General features: G+C 41.1%; 1 protein-coding gene across 2 annotated transcripts in view; it reads right to left on the bottom strand.

Moving 5' to 3' along the window:
• Window positions 1-718: 718 nt before the first annotated feature.
• magixb (MAGI family member, X-linked b) overlaps window positions 719-23,944 on the bottom strand; it is a 58,541-nt gene continuing 35,315 nt past the window's right edge. For both annotated transcript variants that reach the window (XM_074682153.1, XM_074682152.1), the window contains exons 8-17: window positions 23,143-23,304; window positions 20,581-21,109; window positions 19,132-19,672; window positions 18,595-18,658; window positions 18,074-18,490; window positions 9,679-9,879; window positions 9,523-9,599; window positions 9,291-9,437; window positions 7,890-8,028; window positions 719-5,299 (exon numbers count right to left, since the gene is read on the bottom strand). In XM_074682153.1, coding sequence (XP_074538254.1) covers window positions 4,131-5,299; window positions 7,890-8,028; window positions 9,291-9,437; window positions 9,523-9,599; window positions 9,679-9,879; window positions 18,074-18,490; window positions 18,595-18,658; window positions 19,132-19,672; window positions 20,581-21,109; window positions 23,143-23,304 — 3,446 coding nt within the window. In that variant the 3' untranslated portion in view covers window positions 719-4,130. The remainder of the gene's footprint in view (window positions 5,300-7,889; window positions 8,029-9,290; window positions 9,438-9,522; window positions 9,600-9,678; window positions 9,880-18,073; window positions 18,491-18,594; window positions 18,659-19,131; window positions 19,673-20,580; window positions 21,110-23,142; window positions 23,305-23,944) is intronic.

Below are 23,944 nucleotides of genomic sequence, written 5' to 3'. Positions count from 1 at the left end.
GCTGTACACTGTAATGTACAGCCTTTGGGCAAGTGACTGCACCACCCTCTTCTCTGTTGAACAGTGTTTTTAAATCTTAATACTCACAAGAAAACAGTGGTTTGTGCTCACTTATATGAGTGCATCTTCGCCTGATTTGAGATCAGTTTTTTAGAGGCAGCAGGGCTGTAATCACTGCGGTGGTATTTTTTTGTGCGGCGAGCTGACATGAACAGAAGGATGCAGCTTAGGACAACATGAGAGCGAGGCAGCCTCAGAGCGCTGTTATTTTTAGTGACAGTACTTAAGTGCTCATATCTGAAGCGAGACGGTGGCCACGAATTCACCCACCTCTCTCTTCCTTTCTCTGTAATAGCTCACACAGGTGTACAGTATATGAAACTAATATTAGACTGTGATGGGTGTGCAGAGGAAATGTAAGATGCATGTTCTCGCAAAAAGCCGGTTTAATAATTGATGCCTGAAATACTTTGATTTGTGTCTTATTTTGTATTTGCAGTAAAGTACCAGTAAATGCAGTAATATCTGCAGTATTCCTAAATATAACCCCCTTTTGGCACATTTCAAACAATGTCTCACCAAATCTCATCTCTCCTAAATATACTGTACTGTTTCCTACATTTTGCTGCCACCTGCTGTCCATCACTGTGACTTTTCTGTTTGAGTCAAAAAGCAATAAGAAGGAAGACAAACATGACCACTGAGGAAATGAGTTCAGCAGTTTATTCGGAGTTTTATTAGAACGTGTTTACACTTCAGCCATATTGTCCCCCTTTGGGAAATGAAAGTCTAAAAACAGAGCTTTAGCAAACGTTATAAAATAAATCTTACATATAGGTTACCAAGCTATCTGTATGTTCATTGGTTGGGGAGTACAGTGTGTTGGTTTGCACCACAGCAATACAAACACACAGGCAGGGCAACACATCGCTTTGTTCAGAATGGGTACAAATGAAGGAGGAACTTCATTTTTAGCATCAACCTTTAAATGATTATGGGTTGGTAACAACAGCTGTAACAGTCAGTGTCTCCTAATGCTGCATAAAAGCCAAAAAAGGTACAAAAAAAGCTTTAACATTTAAGTAAAATGTTGTGAAAATGGATTGAAGTCACTTTGTAGCTTTTCTTCCTAATAATGGCTTATCTATAGAGCAAAGTATCTGAAACCTGAGTATTTCCAAAAGATAATTTCATAGAAAAATAACATCTCACAGTATCCTAGTTTTTGTAACAGAACTTTTTTAAAAATGAGGGCAAAACTGAACCATGTGCTATTTCCTTCCTAGAGCTCCTACAGAGATTGAACCTTGGTATTATCTTTTGTGGATTATCAGTAAGGGCCTATTTGGCATGACTAGAGCTGCTAAATGGTTTGCCCACTTATCTCATATTAGGGACCTCAGAGCAAAAAGGGTTTCACAGTAAGAAAAATCAGCGGTTAGGATAAAGTGATTTATGTTACCAAGGCAACTGTACGTGGCACGATGGGCACAGCACTCTCTAGAATCTAGATCGTGTTTTTGTACTGACCTCACACACAATATTATTAACAGTACTGGAAATATGCACAACGCACGTGCATATTTTTGGCATCTTTTTTCTGACTTGTGAAGGAGGGTACGACACAGAGCATCCATATCCACACCCGAGCAGCTTCATACAAAACATTCACGTCTGAGTAGTCAGGTCCAATATAGTCTGTGTTTACTTTCACAAAAGCTATATACCACTTTTCACACAATAATAAATAATTTATATGGGTATCTGCTGTATGTAATATATAGATATACTGCATATATTCTTATATTTGACATATAATGATGTATTACAATAAAGTAATACAAACAGGGCTTGCTCCATGTAGCACAGTATGTACAATAGGTTCTTCCATTTATTTTTATACAAATATTTACAGGATATAGATTCCACACCTGCTGTCATAAAAGGGATTTGCATGATCACAATCAAATATTCAGTTACATGGAACAACATTACAAGTCGAGGCAAGTGTCCACATGAGAGGGTTTTTGAGTTTCCTCCCAGCCCAGGGTGGAGGCGGCGCAGTGGAAACGATGGCTGTCTCTGACAGCTGCATTATTATTGCTCAGTATCTCCATGAGGTATAAGTGAATGTCTGTGCAGTCTGTCTGTACAGTAAGGGGTGATTATAAGAGAAGAGGCTCTGCTGAAGTGGCTTGCCAGCAGGGATGCAGAGAGTTGAGGAAGTGATTTAAAAACAAGGTGTCTGAAATACCTCGTTGTCCTGGAAACTGGTGTTCTAAAGCCTTTTTTTTCCTCCTAACATTGTTTTCTGAAACCTGAACTGCAGTGTTGGCTGATCCAAAGCACCCCTCTGATACAAGTGTGATTAAAACAGAATGATGCCATTAACAAATTCAATGGCCTCAGTCTATAATGCTTAACAGTATGTCATTGTGTGACTGTCACTATTGTTGTGGGGCTAGACTCAGAATAGCAGAACAATGCTGGATCTGTAGCCCAGAGTTCCTGTGTCACTTGTGAGAAATTTAAATAACCAAAAAGTATAAATGGAAAAACCAATCAGTCATGTGTTACTTGTAATGATTTAACTTACCCTTTAGGTCTCACCAAACTGTTGCTGTTTACTTTTTCATGCTGTACAAGAAGTTGTTTATCCTACCAATTTAGTGTAAGCTGCTGTTTGGGCAGAAAAACAAGCAAACTTTCTTTTTGTGGGGCTCTAGTTTCTGGTATCAGAAGGGTGCATCAACTGGCTAACTCTCCATTACAGTTTAATGCATAAAAAAGATGGATAAAATGACAGGTTCCTAAAAGTGAAGCCAGATCATTTTTGGCTCCCCCTGGTGACTGGCTGCAGTATGGGTCATATAGCAAGCCTCCTCTATGTTACCCCCTTGATGCCTGTTGACACGAATTTGCAACATACCCTGTCAGGTCTTGATGCAGCTGAGATGACCTTTAAAATCCTACTAATGCCAACTGGGTCATAATTTACACATACCACAGATCGTATCAAATGCACTTTGTCCCAATATATCAGAGGGTAAACTTATTATTATATTTATTATTATTTTATATACAATCTCCACTCAATTTAGCATCAGTTAGAATGTAAAAAAGGCATTTCCATATACTTGTAAATTAATTCAGGCAGAAAAGAGTTAAGAGATGGGACAAATCAGATGAAAGATCAAATTTGCACTTTAGATATTTTTTTCTCACAATGAAGTCTCTTTTCTTAAAGTTAGAGCTGATTCGTCATATCTTGATTTATGCCAAAGTATAAATTTTTCTGTGTAGTACCATGATTGACAGCTCTCGATGGAGTTGAACTATTTAAATGTTTAAATCAAGATGTGGTTATGCGCCAAAAATAGTACATTCCTTTTCTAAAAAAAATAATCTGAGTGGCTTTTTGCCCCAGCACACCATGCTATGCTTATTCTTATGCTGGTTGCCTGAATTACAAAAGAATAAACTATAAAAATGCGATTCAAAGTTTGAGTAATCACAATTGACTGATAAAATTTCAGATTAATCTTACTTAAAAAAAAAAACATGCTATCATATGAGTCATTAAATTTTTCATATCCATGTTTGTCTGCTTCAGAACAATATATATCAATCTGTCCTGCTCAGCTGTACTGATCTAAGGAATCTGCGTTGGATTAATCAGCGTGATGCACAAGCGCCTGCAGAGGGGTTTTTTTGGCTTCACTTTTATACATTGAGAAGAGGTGGAAACCTGTCAACCTTCTTTATATGCAGTCAACATCATTTTGGGCTGTATTGGAGGCAGTTGAGATATCAGGTTGGTTTCACATCAACTCTCCTAAAATGATCCCCAAATCCAGCAAACTTTAAAAGAGGAGAGCTTCATAAAAAAAGAGACAATGCTACGTTTGTTTCACCAGCATCACGTGACATAACTTTAGCATGTTCATTTACAGGTTGGAATGAGAGATTAACACCAACCAGAGGTCAGCTGTAAAAGGCACAAAGAACATGACTTCATACTACTGCAGATATCAAAGTGAATGTGAGAAAATGTTGGTAGAAAATAAGTCAAGGTCTAACACAGTGAGACTGACAGAATCTGAAATCAGATGCTCAGCTGCTTTCATGCTCTACTTCCTTTTAAAAAGTAAAGAGAAAGGGTTTCTTCGTCTTCTCCCTCCTCCCTGCTCTGTCGGCCCCGCTGGGCTCGTCTCCCCGTCTTCGACCTGTGCCACCCTCTGCTCGCTGGGAGGGAGCCAGGGGCCTGGCAGCAGCGTAGCTCTGTGCCCGCCTGCTGCTGTGGCAGCCAGCGAGAGGCCGGAGATGCTGGCAGCCGACACGCTGCCGTCAGATTGGCTGCCTTCAGACTCTGACTCATCGACTCCCGGCTCCAGGGACAGCGTGGAGGTGAGGAAGGAGAAGGGCTTTCTCTGTGACACTGGATCGATCACATCAACGCCCAGTAGAGGCTGCTTCACCTGATTGCTCTGTGCTTCGTCGCTGTCTCTCTGATCCTGGTTCTGCTCTGTGTCTATGTTTTCACTCCTGTCCTCAACCTGCTCCTCCTCCACCTCCCTCTCACCCCTTAGCTCTCTGTATTCTGCTGCCATGGTCCAGTTCTTCTCCTCCTCTTCCTCCTCCCTCTCCTCCTCCAAGTCTAGCTTAGGTCTGGGAAGTTTTAAGTTTGGACTTGGAATGGGGAGAAAAACGTCATCATCACTCTCATCTTTTTCTGAACTGACTCTCTCCTCCTCTTCCTCCCCACTCTTTTCCCCACTCTTTTCCTCACTCTTTTCTCCACCAGCAGGTGCTTCTTGCCTTTCCTCCTCCTCCTCCTCCTCCTCCTCCTCCTTTTCCCTTTTCTCAACCTCTGCCTCACTTCTACTCCTCCTCTTTTTGCTTTTACTTCTCCTTCTCCCTCTGTCCCTCTTCCGTCCCCTCTCTGTCACACTGTTTGTCTCACTATCATCATCTCTCCTAAAGACATCTCTTGGTAAACTCTCAGACACACCTTTCCTCCTCCTTGTCCTCCTCAATCTTGCATCTGGAGACCTCTCCTCCAGCTCAGATGTGGGGCTTCTTAAATCAGAGCGCCCTCCTCCACCTCCCTCATCCGAGCCCCGTCTCCTCCTCCTCCTCCTGGATGTAGATCTCTCCCTCTTGCGCCCATCCAAAGACCTGCTTCTCCTCTTCTGCTTTGTGCTGCGCCCCTTCAGCCCCGTGGAGTCTACTGCAGCCAAACCCTGCTCCTTGGGGTGACGCAGGAGAGAGGGGGAGGTGATTCTGTGTTTCTCATGGCCTGGACAGATATGACACGGAGAGAGGATGAGAAAGCAGACTGGATGAGCAGGTAAATGAGAGGAAATCTCTGGCAGAGAGTTTACATAAGCTGTTATTAAAGAGCTCTGAAATCCAGAAACTGATTGTTTTGATTTGGGGATTTTGGGCATTAGGTTTGCTTGCATAACAAGTGCTGCTTTTCCATTTGAGTGCAACCTGCAGATAAAGCTTTACTCCAAATATGACTCAGTATGCTTCAGAAAAGTGCTATTCTTCCAAAAAGCTGGGTTGCTATTTAAAATGTTCACAAACACAGAATTTGATGCTCTAATTTTTTTTAAAAAGCCTGATGTTTGATTGAAAACAGTACAAAGACAAAACAATTCAAATCTTGAAACTGAAAATGTTGTTTTATGAATAATGTGCTCATTTTAAATTTGATGCTAGTAAAACACTTCATAATACATTGGACAGGCGCATGTTCACCATCCTGCTGCATCACCTCTTCTTTTAGCAACGCTGTTAATGTTTGGGAACTGAAGAGAACAGTTTTTTGGAGTTTTGAATTTCAAATGTTTTCCTCTTCTTGCTTCCTTTAGTCTTTCAGCTGCTCAACAGTGTGAGTCTCCTTTCATGATGCCTCGTATAAAACATTTTTGGCTGTGTGAGAGACAGGAAAACGCAGGAAGCACAGAAAAGGGAGGACCATGGCAGTGGTCAAGACCATCCACAGTAGGAATGGGAATCAAAAACTAGTTCCTGTTAAGAACTGATCAGAAATGTTTCAATCCATCGATATCGTTAGCCTTTGTGCTTAACGATTCCCTTATTAATTCTTTACATTGTGCTGGAGCCGCTGGGCCTTACGTCGACTAGTCTGCTGCAACTATCTTAGCTTAGCAGTTAGATAACGTCTCCCAAGAAAACTCTGATTCAGGATTTTCAGCTGCAAGTTTTACTGAGGAACTGACTTCATAAAGAAATGTACATTACTCTCTCTCAGGAGATTCATTTTCAGTACATTCGAGATGGTATAAATCCCCTTATTTACCAAAATAACAAAGTAGAGCAAGCTTGGTGCTAACGTATATGGGAAATTTCATTGATATGCTAGCAGTTAGCATACATCAGTGTAACCTCAGCTTCAGAATAGAATTTCAACTTTCATCACAGATATATCCAGACTCAGGGACCAATTAAATTTTATTCACTTACAGCATAAATTTAATTAAATTTGGTTGACCAGGAAAGCCTGTGAAGCTACTTTTGGTACCAAGCAATTCACAACAAGAATTGATAAGGGAATCCATAAAGAATCAGATCAATAAGCGGAGTCAATAAGGGCATCGATATTGACAAAATCTTATCAATTCCCATCCCTAATCCACGGCCATCAATCCCTCGGCAAGTAATCCCTATAAATGGCTGTATTTTAGCCTGTATTTGTGGAAACAGCAAACAACAGACACCAGTTTTTGGAAGTTATTTTAAGCCCATGCAGTGACTTCCACTGCAGAGTCATGTCTGTTTTTAATGTAGGGCCACCTGAAGGGCCAACCATAAGGAGATTTGTCAGGATTTTAGAGTTTTTTTAAGTCTGTGTGAAGACTCTCTAAGTGATCTTGAAAAAGTCTCACTTCTATATAAATGCCTGATCATAATCCACCATTTAAAATAATTACAGCACAGCAAAGTCTCCTTGTGGAAATGTTTTGCTGGCATCTGATTTTAAATGAGCAAATATTTTTCATAAAATGAAAAAATAAATCAGTTTCAAACTTTGAAGTATAACTGTAGGTGGGAATTAAATCATACCAAATGATCTAATCAGTTTTTTTATTTACATTATACAAATCAAATTCAGATTCTTTTTTTTTGGAATTGGGGTTGTAAATAGCACACTTTGCTTACACTTTCTGAAACTGAGATGACTTTTAAGAGATAGATTTTAGGAAAAAGGGGACAGAAGTGTAAAATTGATACTCAACATTCTTCACCACATCTTTAGCTGATAACAAAGATCTCAGTACAGTAGCAGTGTTGACTGAGTAGAAGACTGTAGAGAAACAGAAAATGGGAGAACTAACAGGAACCATTACCAACCGCGTATTCTCTGTCCGTCCAATGATATAGAAGCAAGGCTCGCCTAGCTTGGAGTTGGTCATACAAAGAGACAAGCTGGAGAGCTCCACTGAGAGAGAAAGTGAAGAAGGAAAGGGAAGAGAGGAAGAAACGCAACAGAAAGAAGATAAATGTGTAAGGAAGAAACATGGAACCCAATCGAGGACAAATTGAGAAGGGAAATGGTTTGGGTTAAACAAAAATAAAAAAAGAGAAAATTAACCGAAGATGTGGAGAGGTAAAAAAAGAGACAAGAGGAAGTGAAAAGGTAGATTAACTTTTGTTAGAATCAGCCCCACAGAATCGTAAGAAGAAATAAGAAAACACATCCAAGACAAACACTGCATGCATGAGAAATGAAGATCTCTATTTATTTATTTTCTTGTATTTCTAATCTTATACTTCCCTGCTTTTTAAATCCCCTTCTGAAAACACATGGTGGGCTCAACACATCAAAACCCACCTCTTAACCTCCCACTGATTCTCACCATAGTCTGGCACGTAGCCGTTTCCTCTCTTCAGCACCAGGTGTATGCGGTGGCCTCCTCTGCGAATCTGCTCCACCGCCTGGCTGTGCGTCATCCCCGCTGTGCTGTCTCCGTTGATCTCCACCAGCTGGTCACTGACCTGCAACACATAAACACAGCACCCACAACAACAGTACTTTAAATATACTGTGCCTGTGCATGAAATACGTCAGTAATCTTTAATATAGACACATAGCTGTTAGAAAGAGTGGCCTTTATCCCGGAAGCAGCAGCAATGTTTCTCAAACCTTTATTTGTTCTAATAACAGAACAACAACAACACAATCATTGTTTTTTCTTCAGAAGCAAATGTATAAAATCATTCCTGAAAGGCCTTTAGAGGCTAATTATTCTAAAGAGAAGTTTGAGGTAAGTGAACAACAGCTCATGCTAAGATGCTAACATGCTGTAGAGCAGAGGTTCTTCACTGGTCTGGCTTCAGGATCCTCAATCGCTCCGTAATGAAAAGCTGTGACCCAAATTTTCAACTTCTGAAATTTATTATTTTATGAGTAGTTGGTGCAGTTTGAACCTCAGATAGTACAACAAATCACAGCATCACCGCCAAAAACACAAGTTATATGATAAAACAACCAGCATGTGGTGATACTTGGAAGGAAGATATTTCATTCTGGACTCAATTAGCTGCATATTAATCCTTTACAAAATGTGTGTTTTACCCTAACATTTCTTCTAACATATTTGTATAACTTGATGTAAAAAATTGACATTACAAGTGTTCTGACTGTGAAGTCAAAATATTCAAAGCTCACCTGATTGACTGGCTGCAATACAGGTCATAAACCAGCCTGTACCTTCATTAAATGTCATTCCACCTTCATACTCAACTGATCTGGTGCATCCATACATGCCTCCCTGGGGAATGATGCTCTGAGTGTTCCCAAGGTCAGAAAGAAGACAGTGTGAGAGCAGACTATATGGGAGGTGACTTAAAGCTTAAGACTCACTTGTTCACTGCTGCCTGTGACTCTTGAAGTCATCTTTGGTGGAATCATTAATCTCATTTATTTTGTACTTTGAATCTGTTATTATTCATTCATTCATTTTCTGAACCTCTTATCCTGTGCAGGGTCGCGGGTGGCTGGAGCCTATCCCAGCAACCATTGGGCGAGAGGTGGGGTACACCCTGGACTGGTCACCAGTCAGTCACAGGGCACAGACAGACAAGCAACCATTCTCGCACACACTCACACCTACGGACAATTTAGAGTGATCAGTTAATTAACCAGATGAGCATGTTTTTGGACTGTGGGAGGAAGCGGAGAGATGCATGCACAGGGAGAACATGCAAACTACACACAGAAAGTTCAGCAAGATATTTTGAAAAACTAACAAACACACCTGTATTTTGTGGCTCCGTGAGGCCGGCCCCCCCTCCATCAGCCCAAGGACGTACAGCCCCATGTTGTACTCGCTGCCCCCTCGCAAGCTGAAGCCGAAACCTGATGGGCCTCGATCCAAGTCTACGCTGTAATACCTGGAATCCCGCTGGGACACGAAAGCATATTAAATGAGCCACAACAGCATCTATCCTCAGTGACCAACACACTGTGAAGTATGGTTCTGTACTCACCTTTGGACGCGACCTCTGACCTTTTCTGCTTCTATGACTGGAGTCAAACTCATTTGTTTCTGAAAGGCTGTTAGCATCTACAGAAAAAAAAAAACTCATTAGATCAAAATAGATCCAGAAAGTTGTTGCCTGTGTCTGCTGGGAACTTGTGCTTACAGGTGCTTGGGCGAGGGACGATGGTGAGGCGCAAAGTGTTTCCAGCACGGCGAAGGATCTGAGCGAGCTCCCGATGAGGCAGAGTCACCACTGAGCGCCCCTCCACTGCCTCTAACCGATCCCCAGGTCGGATCTGTCCACTCTTGGCTGCTGGGCTGCCTCGTCGAACCGTCACAAACCGGTGAGGGAGAAGTGAAGCAGCTGAAGAGACACATCAAAGAGTTATTACCACCTTTACTTTTCGGTTGGTTATTTATGAGCTTGAAACTCCTGCAAAGTTGGAACACAATCGTCTGAAAACTTTCCTTTTAACTGAATCAAGTGGGTATTAAGTGGGGTCAAATGTGACTACATTAAAATGTAGAACGATTTATCACATCTGATTGGGAGCCAAGAATCCCCCGAAAACAAGCTGTAATTAAACTCTGGATTGTTTTTGGCACCGCTTGTATGATAAATGACTTCACACAGGAGCTTTTTTTTTACCTCCTTTAACTGTCTCCTTGAAACTTTCTCTTCTTCCCCCTCATCTGTCCATCTATCATCTTATCTCTCCATCAGCTGACACACCGGTAAATGTTATTCACTGTCCGATGATTTGTCTTTCTCTTCAAGAACAAACTGTCATGGGAGACAAGCTCTCTGGCATAATTTTCCTGTCAGGGACTTGTCAAACTGCATGAAACAACAGACTTTAGATATCTACACTTTTCTTTTCACTGAGTCAGTTCTTATTGCTCAGCTCCTCCGACATTCACCAACTTGCAGTTTGTCTGCATTGCTATGCCTCTTGCATACAAAGCACACACACACACACACATAAAAACACCCACGGCAAATATTCTGTTGTTTTCGCTGGCACCTCTAAATGTCTTTTTCTTCATTTTGGCAAATAATCACTTTCTCCAAAATGCTACACTGCTCAATCACCATGTGTCACTTTTTGAAGGGTCAAAGATGATCTACAAGTATCTTGTATTTCATTAGAGAAGGAATGTGTGAAATGAAAAATATGCCATCTGTGATTACATTGTTAATCATTGCAAAGAGGTATTAAGAGCAAATTTATGAATATTCAAGAGTGCTAATTAGGTATGAATCAGTGTTTGTCTGCTCTTCTACATGTCTTTTATGTTTGCAACATGTCCCTCCTTCAAGGAACCTTTCATAGGATGACATGTTGACCTGACTGGGTTAACGTTGTTATGTGATTGGTATATGCTGTAACAAAAAAAACCCAAAAGATTTCTACATTTTGAAACATGTGAAACATAAATATATATTTTGCTCAGCCTGTACTGTACAGTACTTTGATATCAGCTAGTTTCTCTAGCTGTTGCATTAATGTCTACATGCCACTGTAGAGGCTTAAGGCTTAACAGACGGCACTGCAGGGAAAGCAGCTGACTGACATAACAGTAAAGGCAAGTGGTTTCAAAAGTACAGGTGATAGGGGGGGTTGCAAAATGCCTCAGAAATAAAAAACTACTTATCATTGCACAATTTATCCAATATAGTAAAAAAGAAAAACATAAACAGGACTTCATTTTTTTAGACAATCACCCCCAAAAGAGTGTTTTATCTCCTTTCTACATTTCTTTTTTGCTGCAAGACTCCCAGTGCTACTAATTCAGGATAACAATGGTAACAGTGGCGGTGGATTGATTTAGGAAACACTGGTGGTCAAATTTTCTATGGATCAGCTAAATTGGGTATTTTAGGCCTTTTTTTTGTTTTGTAAGCTTTTGGATTGGGCTTTTAGTGTCTTTCCAGTCTCTGGTCTCCAGCACTGCTATTCCTAGGCTGAGAAATTTGGGAGCCAATGGGCTAAGCAGCAATGGGCAGCTACAAGCAAGTTTGTTTTTAGTTTCATTTCAAATGTCTTTTTGCAATTTTTGGTACAGCATACACCTAAAATGTAATCATTTTTTATCAACTGCTTACTATCCAAAAAAATCAAAACACTTTTTTTTTACTACTGATTTTACAACAGTGAATCTAAGAGTAGCTAAAAGCTAGCTTTAGATTTATCCCACCGCAGCAAAACCTCTTAAAAAGTATGATTACTGCTACAGCAGGCCTCCATCTAACTGTTCAACTGTAGCAGCTGTGTAAGAAAAAAGTGTCTTTCACAACGCTGAACCATTTTCAGACCTTTGTGGTGTTTGATGTGAATGCTTACATAGCAATATACTGCATAGCTCTCAATAAAATCAGCATATTAGGTAAGGTTGAAGGATAGATATGAAAGAAGTGGATGTATAATCTTGTTTTTGAAAAGAAACAAATAAGGATACTTCTTAAACTTGCATTCTTTGACATCCAGCAGGGGGGTGACTTCACTGGTAGTTATAGGGAGTAAGTCAGCATAAAAATAGATGGCATACGATACTACTTTGAACCTGGTTTAGTACCTCAGGGAGCATTTCTTTGTAATGGTACTGTCAATTTTAGCTATATTTATATTATATTATAATTATATAGAAAATTAAACATATAAAAACATAAAAAAACAATCTAGACATAAAAAGACCCAGTAAAGGGTATAGCTAATAGCTAAAGGCAGTCTATTCCACAGAATGGGAGCCACAACTGAAAATGCCCAATCTCCTCTGGGTTTTTACAAAAAAACCATCTAAAACCACCTGATTAGCTGACGTTAGTGCTCTGGAGGACTGGGGTAGTACTCAGGGGCCAGACCAATCAGAGATTTATAAACAAATAAAAGGATCTTAAAATCAATTCTGCAACTGACTGGAAGTCAGTGCAGTGAAGAAAGTACAGGAATTTAGTGCTCGCGTTTCTCTGTCCTAGTGAGGAGATAAGCTGCAGCAATAGTCCAGGGGATGTAACAAAGGCATGAATAACCTTTTCCAGATCTTTGTTAGAATATGACTTTACTTTGGCTAGAAGCCTTAGCTAACAAAAGCTAGCCTTGACCACTGAGCTGACCTGTCTGTCTCGTTCAAAAGCACCGTAAATAATTACACCAAGATTCCTGGCATGGGATCCTATGCAAGGTGCTAGTGATCCAAAGGAACTGGTAATGACTTGAACCAGGTCAGGGCCACCAAACAGGACAACTTCTGTTTGTCTCCATTCAATTTTAGGGAGTTTGAATCCATCCATGTTTTAACATTGTGCATGCAGTTGAGTACTTTGTTTATTTGGCATGATCTTTATTTGCTGATTACAGACTCATTTAAGGTAAAACCAATGACTGAGTAAAGCTAGCTTGGAGGTGTGGCTACATGTGATTGACAGACTGTTTTTGCTAAGCTGACATGGCAGCTAGAAGAGAGATGCTCGGTTACAATGTGTTCAAATACTTATCCAACCTTGTGTCTAAACCATGGACGGTATAATGAATGGACGTAGTCTCTGTGATGTCATCCATCTGTTTCTGATACGGAGTAATGAAGCCTTTCATCGGTGTGGGCCTTGGCCTTGGAACTACTGACTCAAGAAGTGGTCTTTGGCTTGGTGTGTATGTCTTTTCTGGTCTTTCTGCAGCCAGCCTCAAGAGGCCACTCAATGAACTGCTGGTTTTAGCACTTCCACATAGGCTTTGTATCTTTAAAATGGTGTTTTCTACTTGTCTAAACATAACATTTTCTGGTGACAATGGGGATGCACCCCCAAGGGTTTAACGCTGGTGTTGAAAATGAAGCTAATGCAGACGTGTAAAAGGGAAGTGTGTCAGACACCACAGTGACTACACCCATGTGTTTTCAAACCAAAAAGTGACATCACATTTGACACGCCTACTTCTTTGATAGTCTCTTGTCAAAACTGGATGAAATCTTGTAAATGTAGCGTGAATTATCCTCTGTTAAAAAAAGGATTTGTCTTACTTATGTGTAACTTCAGTGTCTAAGGTTGATGAGAAAAGTAAGAGGGAGCCTAAAAATAATTTGCCTTCATTAATCTCTACTAAAAAGCTTCTTACAGTTTTCAGCCGGACAGTCTGTCTCAGTCTGCTTAGACTTCTAATTCGATCTTCTGTTTCTCCTTGTGCATCTTAGTAAACTCCTGATTGCTCCCGATGTGACCCCTCTTTAAGGGTATGCTCTGCTTGGGTGACAGCTGGCTCCTCTAGAGTCTCGCCGGTGGCCTTATGTAACCCATCAGGCAGCAGAAGCACTCTGAGACTCTGGTTTAGCTGAGCCATGGAATAAATCTGCATCTTTGTGAGATTAAACGAAATGAAATTGTCCAAAGATTTAAAGTTGTAATTGTTTAGGCTTTGGGATATGTGGCTGAATGAATGTCACTCTCCCGTTAAAGTGCACAGCGTACATCCAGAGTTACATCTCCAATCTGGGCCTAATCTGGGTGACCCAGGCAGAAGCAGCAATCAGGTCAAATCAAAGCCAAGGCAGCTTTGCAAATAGTCTTCTTAACATGCATAATACATCGCTCTGACATCAACAGAGGCCAAACACATGAATACACATGCAAGAGTCATGCACACATACACACGCACGGCATACTTTTGCTCACACAAACACGTGTATGATGCCACATAGTGACTCACACGCAGGGAGATTGGGACAGATGTGCTCAGGCGCACACACACACACCCGCACACACAAACGTAGCTTAACCACACACAGATGCATCCAAATGGACTGCTTTATATTAGTGTCTTTTCCTCTGGCTCTGCATGTTCTCCTGTCCACAGTAATCCCACTGCGGTATGCCCAGCAGCCATCCAGCCGGGCAGCCTCTAACACTGCAATGATCACTGCTCAGGAGTGGAAGCAGCCCCCCCTCACAGCCACCATAAAAAAAATCAACCCCCCTCTGCAGCCCACATGCATCAGCGGGTGCAGACGTCCCCACAGCAGCCTGCAGATGCATCGTACGTGTTGGACACCGGGGGGTGGGGGGCTGTTGATCTATAGCAGGAGCAGTCATGCAGGAGTGTGGTGTGTGCAGGCTGGCTAATGCTGAACTCAGCACTGCTAAAGGTAGCTGTCAGTCATTCATGCTGCTGCATGTGTGGCTCAGAAATGGAAGACCTGTACTACGTATTACATCATGATTTGTGCCAAAATTCTATCTATGGTGCAATTTCAGCAAATTTTGTGATAAAACTGAGTCCTTATGTGATAAATCTTATCTATAACATCATCAGACTGAACAACACATGAGCCTGTGTGTCTAACTTTCACACCGCAAAGTCAACACGAGCAAACTTCAGAGAGCAATGAAGAATTACAACCTTTGTCCCATGCATAAAAGTCAGAAAGAAACACTGCACCAAACCTTCAGTCTCAGTAAACATGAAAGAAATAATTACGTTTAGACTCCTTCACAGTTCTCAAAGCAGACTGTAGTCTCTCCAGCATGACTGTGTGGTTGCATGTGCAGGGAAAAAAAACAAACAAACAGAAAAACTCCTAAATTCCTCGTCAGGCCGCGTCGAGGTGCTGAGATTCACATGTGTCAGTCAACAGGAGCTAAAACACAGATCTGCCGTCCCCTCTGTTGCTCCTCTGCAAAGAGAAACGTTCAGTGTAGCATTTCTCTTAAGCATTCAAAGAGCAATGGGGAGAGCGGGAGGTAAGAGAAGGCGGAGGTATGGAGGGAGAGTGGGAGAGATAGAAAGAGAGAGGGAGGGAGGGAGGGAGTTTTAATCTTTTGAAAACCAGAGTGGACGCTTTTACTGCAGAGTAAAGGGTGAGAAAGAGAGACAGAGAGGGAGAGGAGGCGGGAGCTTGTGAGGGGGAGAGTGATGAGAGAAGGAGAGATGGAAAGAGGAAACGATAAAGGCAGAAAGGAGAGACAGGATGACTTCTTTCTGTGACTGGAGGGAAGCGATGGGTGGAATGAGGATGCAGAGGAGACAAGGGGTCTCCCTACCGCAGACGCAGGTGTAATCCCTCCATGAAAACATCAACGTGTGCTTGCTCTGCCCATACAGCAAATTGAACTGCATCATACTGGAACAGAGGGCGGCCAGTGCAAGACAAAGGCAGGGCAGATGGGGTAATAACTCATGGGGGGGTTCTGCAGTTGAATCTGCTTTTCCTAAGCATTACACCAACACACAATAAGGGGAGTATGCATTCACTTCACCTATGACACAGACAAGCCTCAACCTCCTGTCAGGACAGAGTGGATAAAGAAGCTTAGCGCGAGATACAAGTGATACTTTGAACAAAAGCTCATTTTGTCTGGGACGCCTGAGCTGACAATTGAATTAAAAAGAGCATGGCTTCTTGTCGAATCTGTAAACAACCTGTTAGCTTAAAAGAATAAGTTCACTTGAGGAAATACACATACTCCATCCAAACAAGACTTAAATGAATCGAAAACATCCTTATGTTTGCACAATAACAGAAGCTGGAGCAGCAGGAGTTTGCCCTTAAACATAGGAAAGGGTCCAGCCTGCTTTATCTGCAAAGTGCAAGTTGTGAATAAACCAGAGGCCAATTTTATTTTCAAAAAATAGAAATAATGGTAATAACAAAACAAGTCAGCTAATAAACAGTATTGTGTTTTTGTTTTTCTTAAAACAACAACTTCAGCAATAGAATTTAACAATCCATTTTCATTTGCTTCCCCAAGATCAGGTCACAGGGGCAGCGGTATAAGCAAGTAGACTCAGGCATCCCTCTACCCTGCAATGTTTTCCACTTCCTCATGGGTGATCCCAACGCAATTCCAGGCCAGAAGGGTGTACAATTCCTCCACCCAGTTTTGGGTCAGCAGTGGGGTCTCCCCTCAGTGGGACACGACTGAAAATCCTCCAGAGAGAGGCCAAAATTGAGCCAACAAACACCTAATGTGACTTTTTACACAATTACTGGAACTGGCCAGACTTTAATATTATTTTTCTAATTACTGGTATATAATGTATAATATAAAATATAGAATATTGAAATAAAGAATAATCATATACCAATTCTCAGCCAAACAGTTTGGATCTGGTAAATTTGGGACTGAAACTTTCCATACGAACTGATTCTGTCATTTCAGCTTCTGCAGTTTCAGACATCTTCTCCTGAACGAACGCTGGATCAAAACTGACCCTTTCTTTCCAGAGGGGACTCAAGACATGGACATCAGAATAATGAAGGCACTTAATTTACTGACCCAACTGTTATACTTCTATCTATTTGTGTTCTTCTTTACATGTTGTGAATGGTAGCTGTGGTAAACATAAAGCAGCTGCTTACACCTGTGTGAGCTCAGGTGATGCTAGATGCTAGTGTTTGTTATAGGTGCCATTGATGCTTTACTTTTTTGCTGTTTTTTTTTTTTTTTTTTTGACCGAATGAAGAAATGCTTTGTTGTGGTCTCAAATTAATACCCACATACTGGATATGTTTGCAAAAAGCAAGCAAACTAGCTTTGTTTATTGTTCAACTTCAGTCAACTTGGCTCCAAGCAGGTCAGCTTTTACCATCTACTTATAGGAGCCTTCAAATATCCACCCAAATTATTAAATCTGTTGAACAAATCTTGTCAGAAATAACTGAGTTTCATTTGTATTATTAGCCTAGCTTTGCTTAAAACTGCTGATGGGGAAACAGCTAGCATGTTCTGTCTGATGGATAAAACCTACCAAACCTTGAAGCTTTAACAGTAGTATTAACTTCAAGGTTTGGTTCCTTTACAAAAACCTGTTTTTAAAAAAGTTTTGGCCTCTGAGTAAATTAAAAACCAAAGACTAAAATCTACGAGTTTGAGTTATCTAGCTAGCTTAGCTATCTGAAACATCTAGCCTGGACCTATCTGAGGGTAGGGACTGGCCATTCTCTGAAAGTTTTAAAATGATAAGTTGTTTTTCCTTTTTAGCTAATGTAGCTAAGCGTTCCGACCAAAAACAGGTAAATAGCTAGCCAGGTTTCACCTGAATGTATATTGCTCCTCTACCTGTCCACAAAAATAACAGTAGCTCTGTTACACCCACTACAGAAGTTACACCCTGTCGAAAAAAAACATGAGTCTAAAAAAGTCTTGTCCAGTTTGTGTGTTTGAACAATAAAAAGACCATGGAGCACAGAGAAGTGCTGCAGTCTTGTAGGAAATATGTGCCAGACATTTTGTTTTTGTTCTTATGCAGTGAGCTGTGACTTCCGGGGTATTTTTGATGATGCATCATGACTCATCCAGTGGCATGCGTCCATAGTGGCCACTTTTTAATCTGTAATTACTTAATGGTACGTTTGTCCACAAGGGCATCCAAATAAAACCTGTTTCCCCGGGCAAGTGACCAAATGGTTCCACTGGGCCAGAAATGTCCAGCTAATAACACGTAAAGGCCATCCTGTTCTACTTCAGATCAATAGATTAAAAAAGCTACAATTTCAAAAAGAAAGTTAAAAGCACTTAACTTAATAAAGATGTGCCAGGATCTGATTTGTGACAAAGCCACTCTCACCTTTGCCGTTTTCCACGTCCTGGGAGGCGATGACAAACCCAAAGCCCTCTCCAGGTTTTCTTTTCAGTTCCACATCAAACCCTCGAAGTGGCCGGGTTTGTTCCCCACCGTGCCTTTCCAGACTCGATTCAGGCACCGTGACACCACCTGCCTCATCCTCCAGGCCTGTGTTGATCCAGTCTTTAGGCTCCATGGTCAGGGTCACTGGAATCGACTCAAGGAAACTGGTGCTCTGGATCAGAGAGGTTCGCATCTTGGCTGGGGAGGAGGGAGGGGTGCTGATGGAGGTACGAGGTAAAGGCAGGGTTTCTGCGAGGATAGAGGAAGTTTCTGAACCAACAGGTGGGGGAGGGGGTCGGAGGTGAGGCGGGGGGAGTCGACGTATAGAGCCAGGGGAGATGGTTGAATGATAGATGCCTGATAGAGAGACATGACAAACAAGGAGATAAAATTAGCAACAAGACTCCCTTTTTTGAAAATACAAAACTCAGTGAGTCTTCAAAGGATGAAAGCTGATTTACCTCCTCTGTAAACCAACAAGATGACTTCTGCCTGTCTGGTGTGTTCATGGAGAACTGTTTGTACCTGTCAACAAACAAAAACAGCACGAGGTGGCTTCTTTGAATACTGAAATAGCAGACAGTGATGCTTGTTTATTCTGCGGTGTCTAGCCTAGTGTCTTCCTTCTCTGTGCAGCTTGTCAAAGGAGGTTTAAATACAGTAGAAGGAAAGGAGAGAATGAGTTCCTGCCTTCACTTACTGGCCTCAAACTCTTAGCTTTCGAAGTTAGCTTAGTAAAATGTCAGGAAGTCTTTTGATTTTGCTTTTTTGTGACACATTTGTAAAACTTAAGCGAAGTAATTATTGTGCAAATGAGCCACCTGAGGAGGGAAATAATGCTTTAGTGACACTGATTCAAAATATGCATCCTATGTTGAACTGCAGCAAGCCAACATCACTCTGTATTAAAGAAGAAGTCTGGAAAAACTGTCACCTGGACTGTAAGTGGTTTATATTCTACAATAGCTCCCACTGGTCTCCTTCCCCTCTTCCTTTACCTGTGAAAAGCTGAGACTCTGCACATCTGCTCCATTGATTTTGACAATAGCGTCCCCTGGCTGCAGGGAGTTGCACTGTTTTCTGTCCCACACCCTCTTCACTATCGTCATTCTCCCTCCTGGACCGCCTGCCGTCAAACTGAACCCGAGTCCTTGGTCTCCTTCAGTCTGTGCCAGAGCCACTGGGACCAGCTCCCCTCCACTCATACTGCCCATGCTCAACACACCGGGAGAGGACACACTGCTGGGACTGGCCGTGGGGCTTGTGTGATAACCGTTGTAGCCACGGTGGTGTGGGCTCTCGGGTGTGTGAGGAGGTCTTAGGTGTGAGGCAGTTGATGGTCTGAAGAGGCGGGAGCGGGCGCTATAGGGGCCACCGGGGGAGGTTGAGGGTCTTCTTGGGGACTGAGGCAGGGGAAGGCGGGAGCCGGATAAGGTGCAGGTGGACAGGTCGCTCTCTGATGACTTGAAGGTGCCGTAACGTAACGGATGAGGGGGTGTGGAGAGAGAGTTGTTGTTGTGGTTGCGGATCATTGAGGCCCTGATAAAAAAACAAAAAAAAGGAAATGAATGCAGAACAACTTTATATTAACAACGCATCAAACATTTTACTTTGATTTGGCAAAAAAATAGTTTTTTTTTCTTACTGACGCTGAATTGAATAGACCTATCCTTTCAGCTCTACAGTTAGTACAGATATTCAATAAACTGTGATTAAATCCCACTTGTACTGTTGCTAGCACTCTCACCACACCTGTTTTATGAGCTAAAAAGCCAAATGCTATGAAATAAATAAATCTACTTGACTCAATTTAAAGAAAAAGCCTGATTATTTCTCACTTTTTGCTTTTAAAACTTGCACATTTACAGCTTTTCTTTATCCTTTACTACATTTTAAGAAGAGTTTATGATTGGACAAAGACTAAATTTGCCATTTTGGGCTATATGACATTGTCATGACCCTTTTTCTAAATTTTGTTACACATTTTATAATGTGAGACTGATTTCTAAATTTGTAAAAAATGAATAAAATGACTTGCTTCGACATTTTTTCTCTCATTTAATGTCAGATTGTGTAGTATGGAAGTCTAAGCTGATGTGATTTTGTTTTTGAATGATCCGAATGGTGTTTTATTTCTATTTCTTTTTAATTTAAATCTCAGTTTGTAACTTTCTGCCACACCAGGATCCTCAAAAATCATCCTGGGGTTAAATCTTGTTTCAGTGGAGCCCGATTTGGATTTCACAGCTCATTTCTTATAGCACAGCAGACTTCAGAGGGAGATCGATGGATTAAAAATAAATAAATGAATTCAAAATCATCAAATCTTGCTCTTAGTACTTCAATCAAACAACATGTAGTTGATGGGATTTCTCTCTTTTAAAATGAGTGAGTAAATGTCAGCATTTATTCCTAAACAAATCAGTCTCTGAGCCTGTAGGTTGTACCTGTGTGAACCGATGGCTGACACAACTTCACTGTCGCTCTGACTGGCCAGCGTAGGGTCGAGCGACTGCAGCCTGGCTAAACTCCTATTAGAACGAGGTGGACGTAAGGGAGCAAAGGACGTGGCGTTGCTCAGGCTGGACCGTCTGTATGAAGGCGGCTGTCTGAAAGCGAAGGACGTGGCGTTCCCATTAGCGTCCAAAGTCACACCTGGTTCCATGTAGTTCACGTCACTGTGGACCCCGTTGAACGTAAAGTGCTGGGGCTGGGGGCTGGGGGTGGTGAGGCGAGGTAGTTGGTGTAGAGGCTGAGGCTGGGTGGTGGTGGGTGGTGGGAGGAGGGGGTCCCCACTGTCTAGCATTTGAGGCGGGGGCTGTTTGGGACAGCCGTCGTGGTTGTAGAGCATGGGATACCCTCTTCTTACTTCAACGTCCACTGTGTGGCCAATAGGCACCGACTTTAACATCTCTACCACCTCTTTGTGGGAGACTCCCAGCACACAGACGTCATTGATGTACACAAGGAGGTCCGCTAAAAACACAAAAGAGAAGACACACATATCAACACAAAACAGACTTTTTTAAACAAAATATAAAACATGATATCTAGCCTGACCCATCGATGTGGGACACTGACTGTAGCCCAGAAAATTCAACTGACTGCAGGTTTGAAAGTCAGTTTATTTCAGGGGTCTGCAACCTTTTCTCCAATAAGAGCCATTTTGCCACAGCTCAGCTGGGTTAAAGTCATTCCAGAGCCACAAAATCTACTTTATCTTCACAATAAAGACAAAAAAGTGTATAAAATTGTATACATAGTAAAAAATCAAGTGGAAAATTATGTAAAAGAGATTTTTTTTGTGTTAATAAAATTGTACATGTAAATTTTTAGTTAAAAAAAATTGCAAATACTTTTAAATATTTGCAAAAATTTGCCAAATTCAAACATTTTTTAAGTTCTAAAAATTTTGAAAAATAATTTAAAAAATATTATTTTAAAAATTTGCTAAAATTTTCAAAAAAAAAGAAATTAAAATAGCAAAAATATTCAGAAATCTAAAAAAATGAAATTCGCAAATATTTCAAAAAATTTGCAAAATCTTAAAAAAAAAACAGTTTTTTTCTTAAGTTGAAAAAATGTGAAAACAATGAAATGAAAAAAAATTGCAAAAACAAAACAAAATTTAAATCAATCAATTCTATATTTTAATCTTATATTTTTTAAAGCTACAAGGAGCCACTGCAGAGGAGTTAAAGAGGCACATGAGCCTCCAGAGCCACAGGTTGAGGACCCCTGGTTTATTTAAATCAATGAGTAGACCTGCTCTGGCAGGTTAAGCAGTTCACCAATGTTGTGACCATATTTATGTACAAAATTACCTCATTCAGCTACGGTTTTCACTTTAAGGAAGTCCTCAGATTTTAGACTAAGGTGTCAGACCTCAGAAGAAAAAGCATCAGGTCCCCGGAGAACCTCCATCATGTGTAAGACTTTGGACCAAATGGCCTCAGACCAAATTGTATCAAACTAGACTGCCTCAGTAAAGAAAAAGAAAAAAATGCATAGGACATTTTATTTTGAAATGCTCAGCAATGGAGACTGTAAGTGGCTTGACACCATGGAGCAGACATGTTAAGTGTAGTTTTGTGAGGCAATAAAAGATAAGGTAAGAATCAAAACAAGTTACGCGAAAGTACTTTTATCTAGAATTCCATGTAGTTTTCCCTGATCTCACAGAGCTTTGTGACTTATATCACATGAGCATGGGACTGAAGGGCCAGGAATCGAAGCATCAATTACCCAGTTGAGAGATAACCAACTCTTCCACTAAGCAACAGTGTAAATCTAAATCTATCCTTGACAGGCCCAATAAAATCAGGCTAGTTTCAGTTTAGTGATCAGGATTTTGGAATTGTGACTGTATTTTGTTACCTCTTTAACGTTTATATTTGTACATCCGCCACCACTCCTGACTTTTTTTTATGCTTCAGTGTGCAGATAAGTGTCATTGCAAATGAAACACAATCATGTGTTTTGCGTGGGCGTCGACTTATCCAACCTACAAATCCCTCTAAACCAGCCTATTAACAGATATGAACTAGATCAGTCCCTGCAGACACCGCCTGTGCATGTGGTTGATAAAGTGGTAATATATCAGCCTGCTGTGTGTGTGTGTGTGCGCGTGTGTGCGTGTGTACAATTGCATATGCACGTGTTATGATAGCTTGATAATGGTGTGCTAGCCCTGAGGATTAGGGACTGATTGTGATATAGACTTTGCTGGAGATCAGAAAATGACAGAAGTATAATCCCAGGGAGCGGAGACGGAAAACTAGAGATAAGATGTTAAAATGCACGGCTGATTAAAATGTTTCACAAGATTTCCATAGTTGCAGCTTTCACTCAGCAGCTATGGAAAGTCTTGTGCTCTTTCTAATAATATACCAGTAAGTACTGGATTTGTGGTCTACAAAATCCCACCTCATCTCTGCAGCTGACATTACATGTGTTTATTTTTAGCTCACTTTCTCATGCAGGAATCTTCCTGTTTAGTGTAAATTTACCTGTCTTGAGTGCTGAGGGTCCGCTTGAAGTCACACTGTACACCTGGAGAAACTCTCGTGGCCTGCTGCCCCCAACAATGTTGAAGCCAAACCCTCTGGAGCCCTTGGTTATGTGTGTGTGCACAGGGAAACCTCTGAGCTCTTCAGGCAGGTCCGTGAACCCTGGGTGGGGCATAAAAAAAAAAAAAAAAAAAGAGGCAGTGAGGATGGTAACCTCAAGGAAAAAGTCATAAGAGTCTTCAAGTCTTATGAAGTATACCACCAGAGTCCTGTTTGCTAATAATTTTAAATTACAGATGAGTATATTGGTAAAAATAGTAATAACAACTGGATTTTGAGAGTTAAGGAAAATCAAGAGTCTCAAATGTGCTCCATAATCTATGAGACTGACCAAACTGTGCTCAGATCAGTGGCTCTTGCTCATAGTTTGCATGTCATAAATCTGTGTTAAATGTTTTCACAAATCCTATTATGACACCTATCATGTTTCTGTATCAGCACTGATAGAATCATTTAAAGATGCGGCAACTTTTCAAATGTTTCAGACTTTTATTCTGAAAGACAATATTCAGTTTTAATTCCCTTTTTGATTTATTTTGTCCATAATCCTCCCTCCTCCTGCAGGTAAGCCTGTCCAAAGTGGAGTTCATATCACCTTCTGCTGGTGAAATAAGTGAACTGCACTTTACTGAGAACCTGAACCCACAGCTCTAGCACAGATGGGTTTCAAGCAGTCTGCAATCAGGGATGTATGACACAGACTTCAAAACTAGATTATGTCCTTGTTCTTTTAACAGAAAAT

This window comes from Halichoeres trimaculatus, unplaced genomic scaffold (assembly GCF_033239565.1).
Source record: "Halichoeres trimaculatus isolate MK-OKI-2021-1 unplaced genomic scaffold, fHalTri1.1 fHalTri1_scaffold_11, whole genome shotgun sequence".
NCBI classification, from domain to species: Eukaryota; Metazoa; Chordata; class Actinopteri; order Labriformes; family Labridae; genus Halichoeres; species Halichoeres trimaculatus.
Note: the sequence above shows the minus strand (reverse complement) of the source record. Positions and strands in the feature narration are given on the sequence as shown.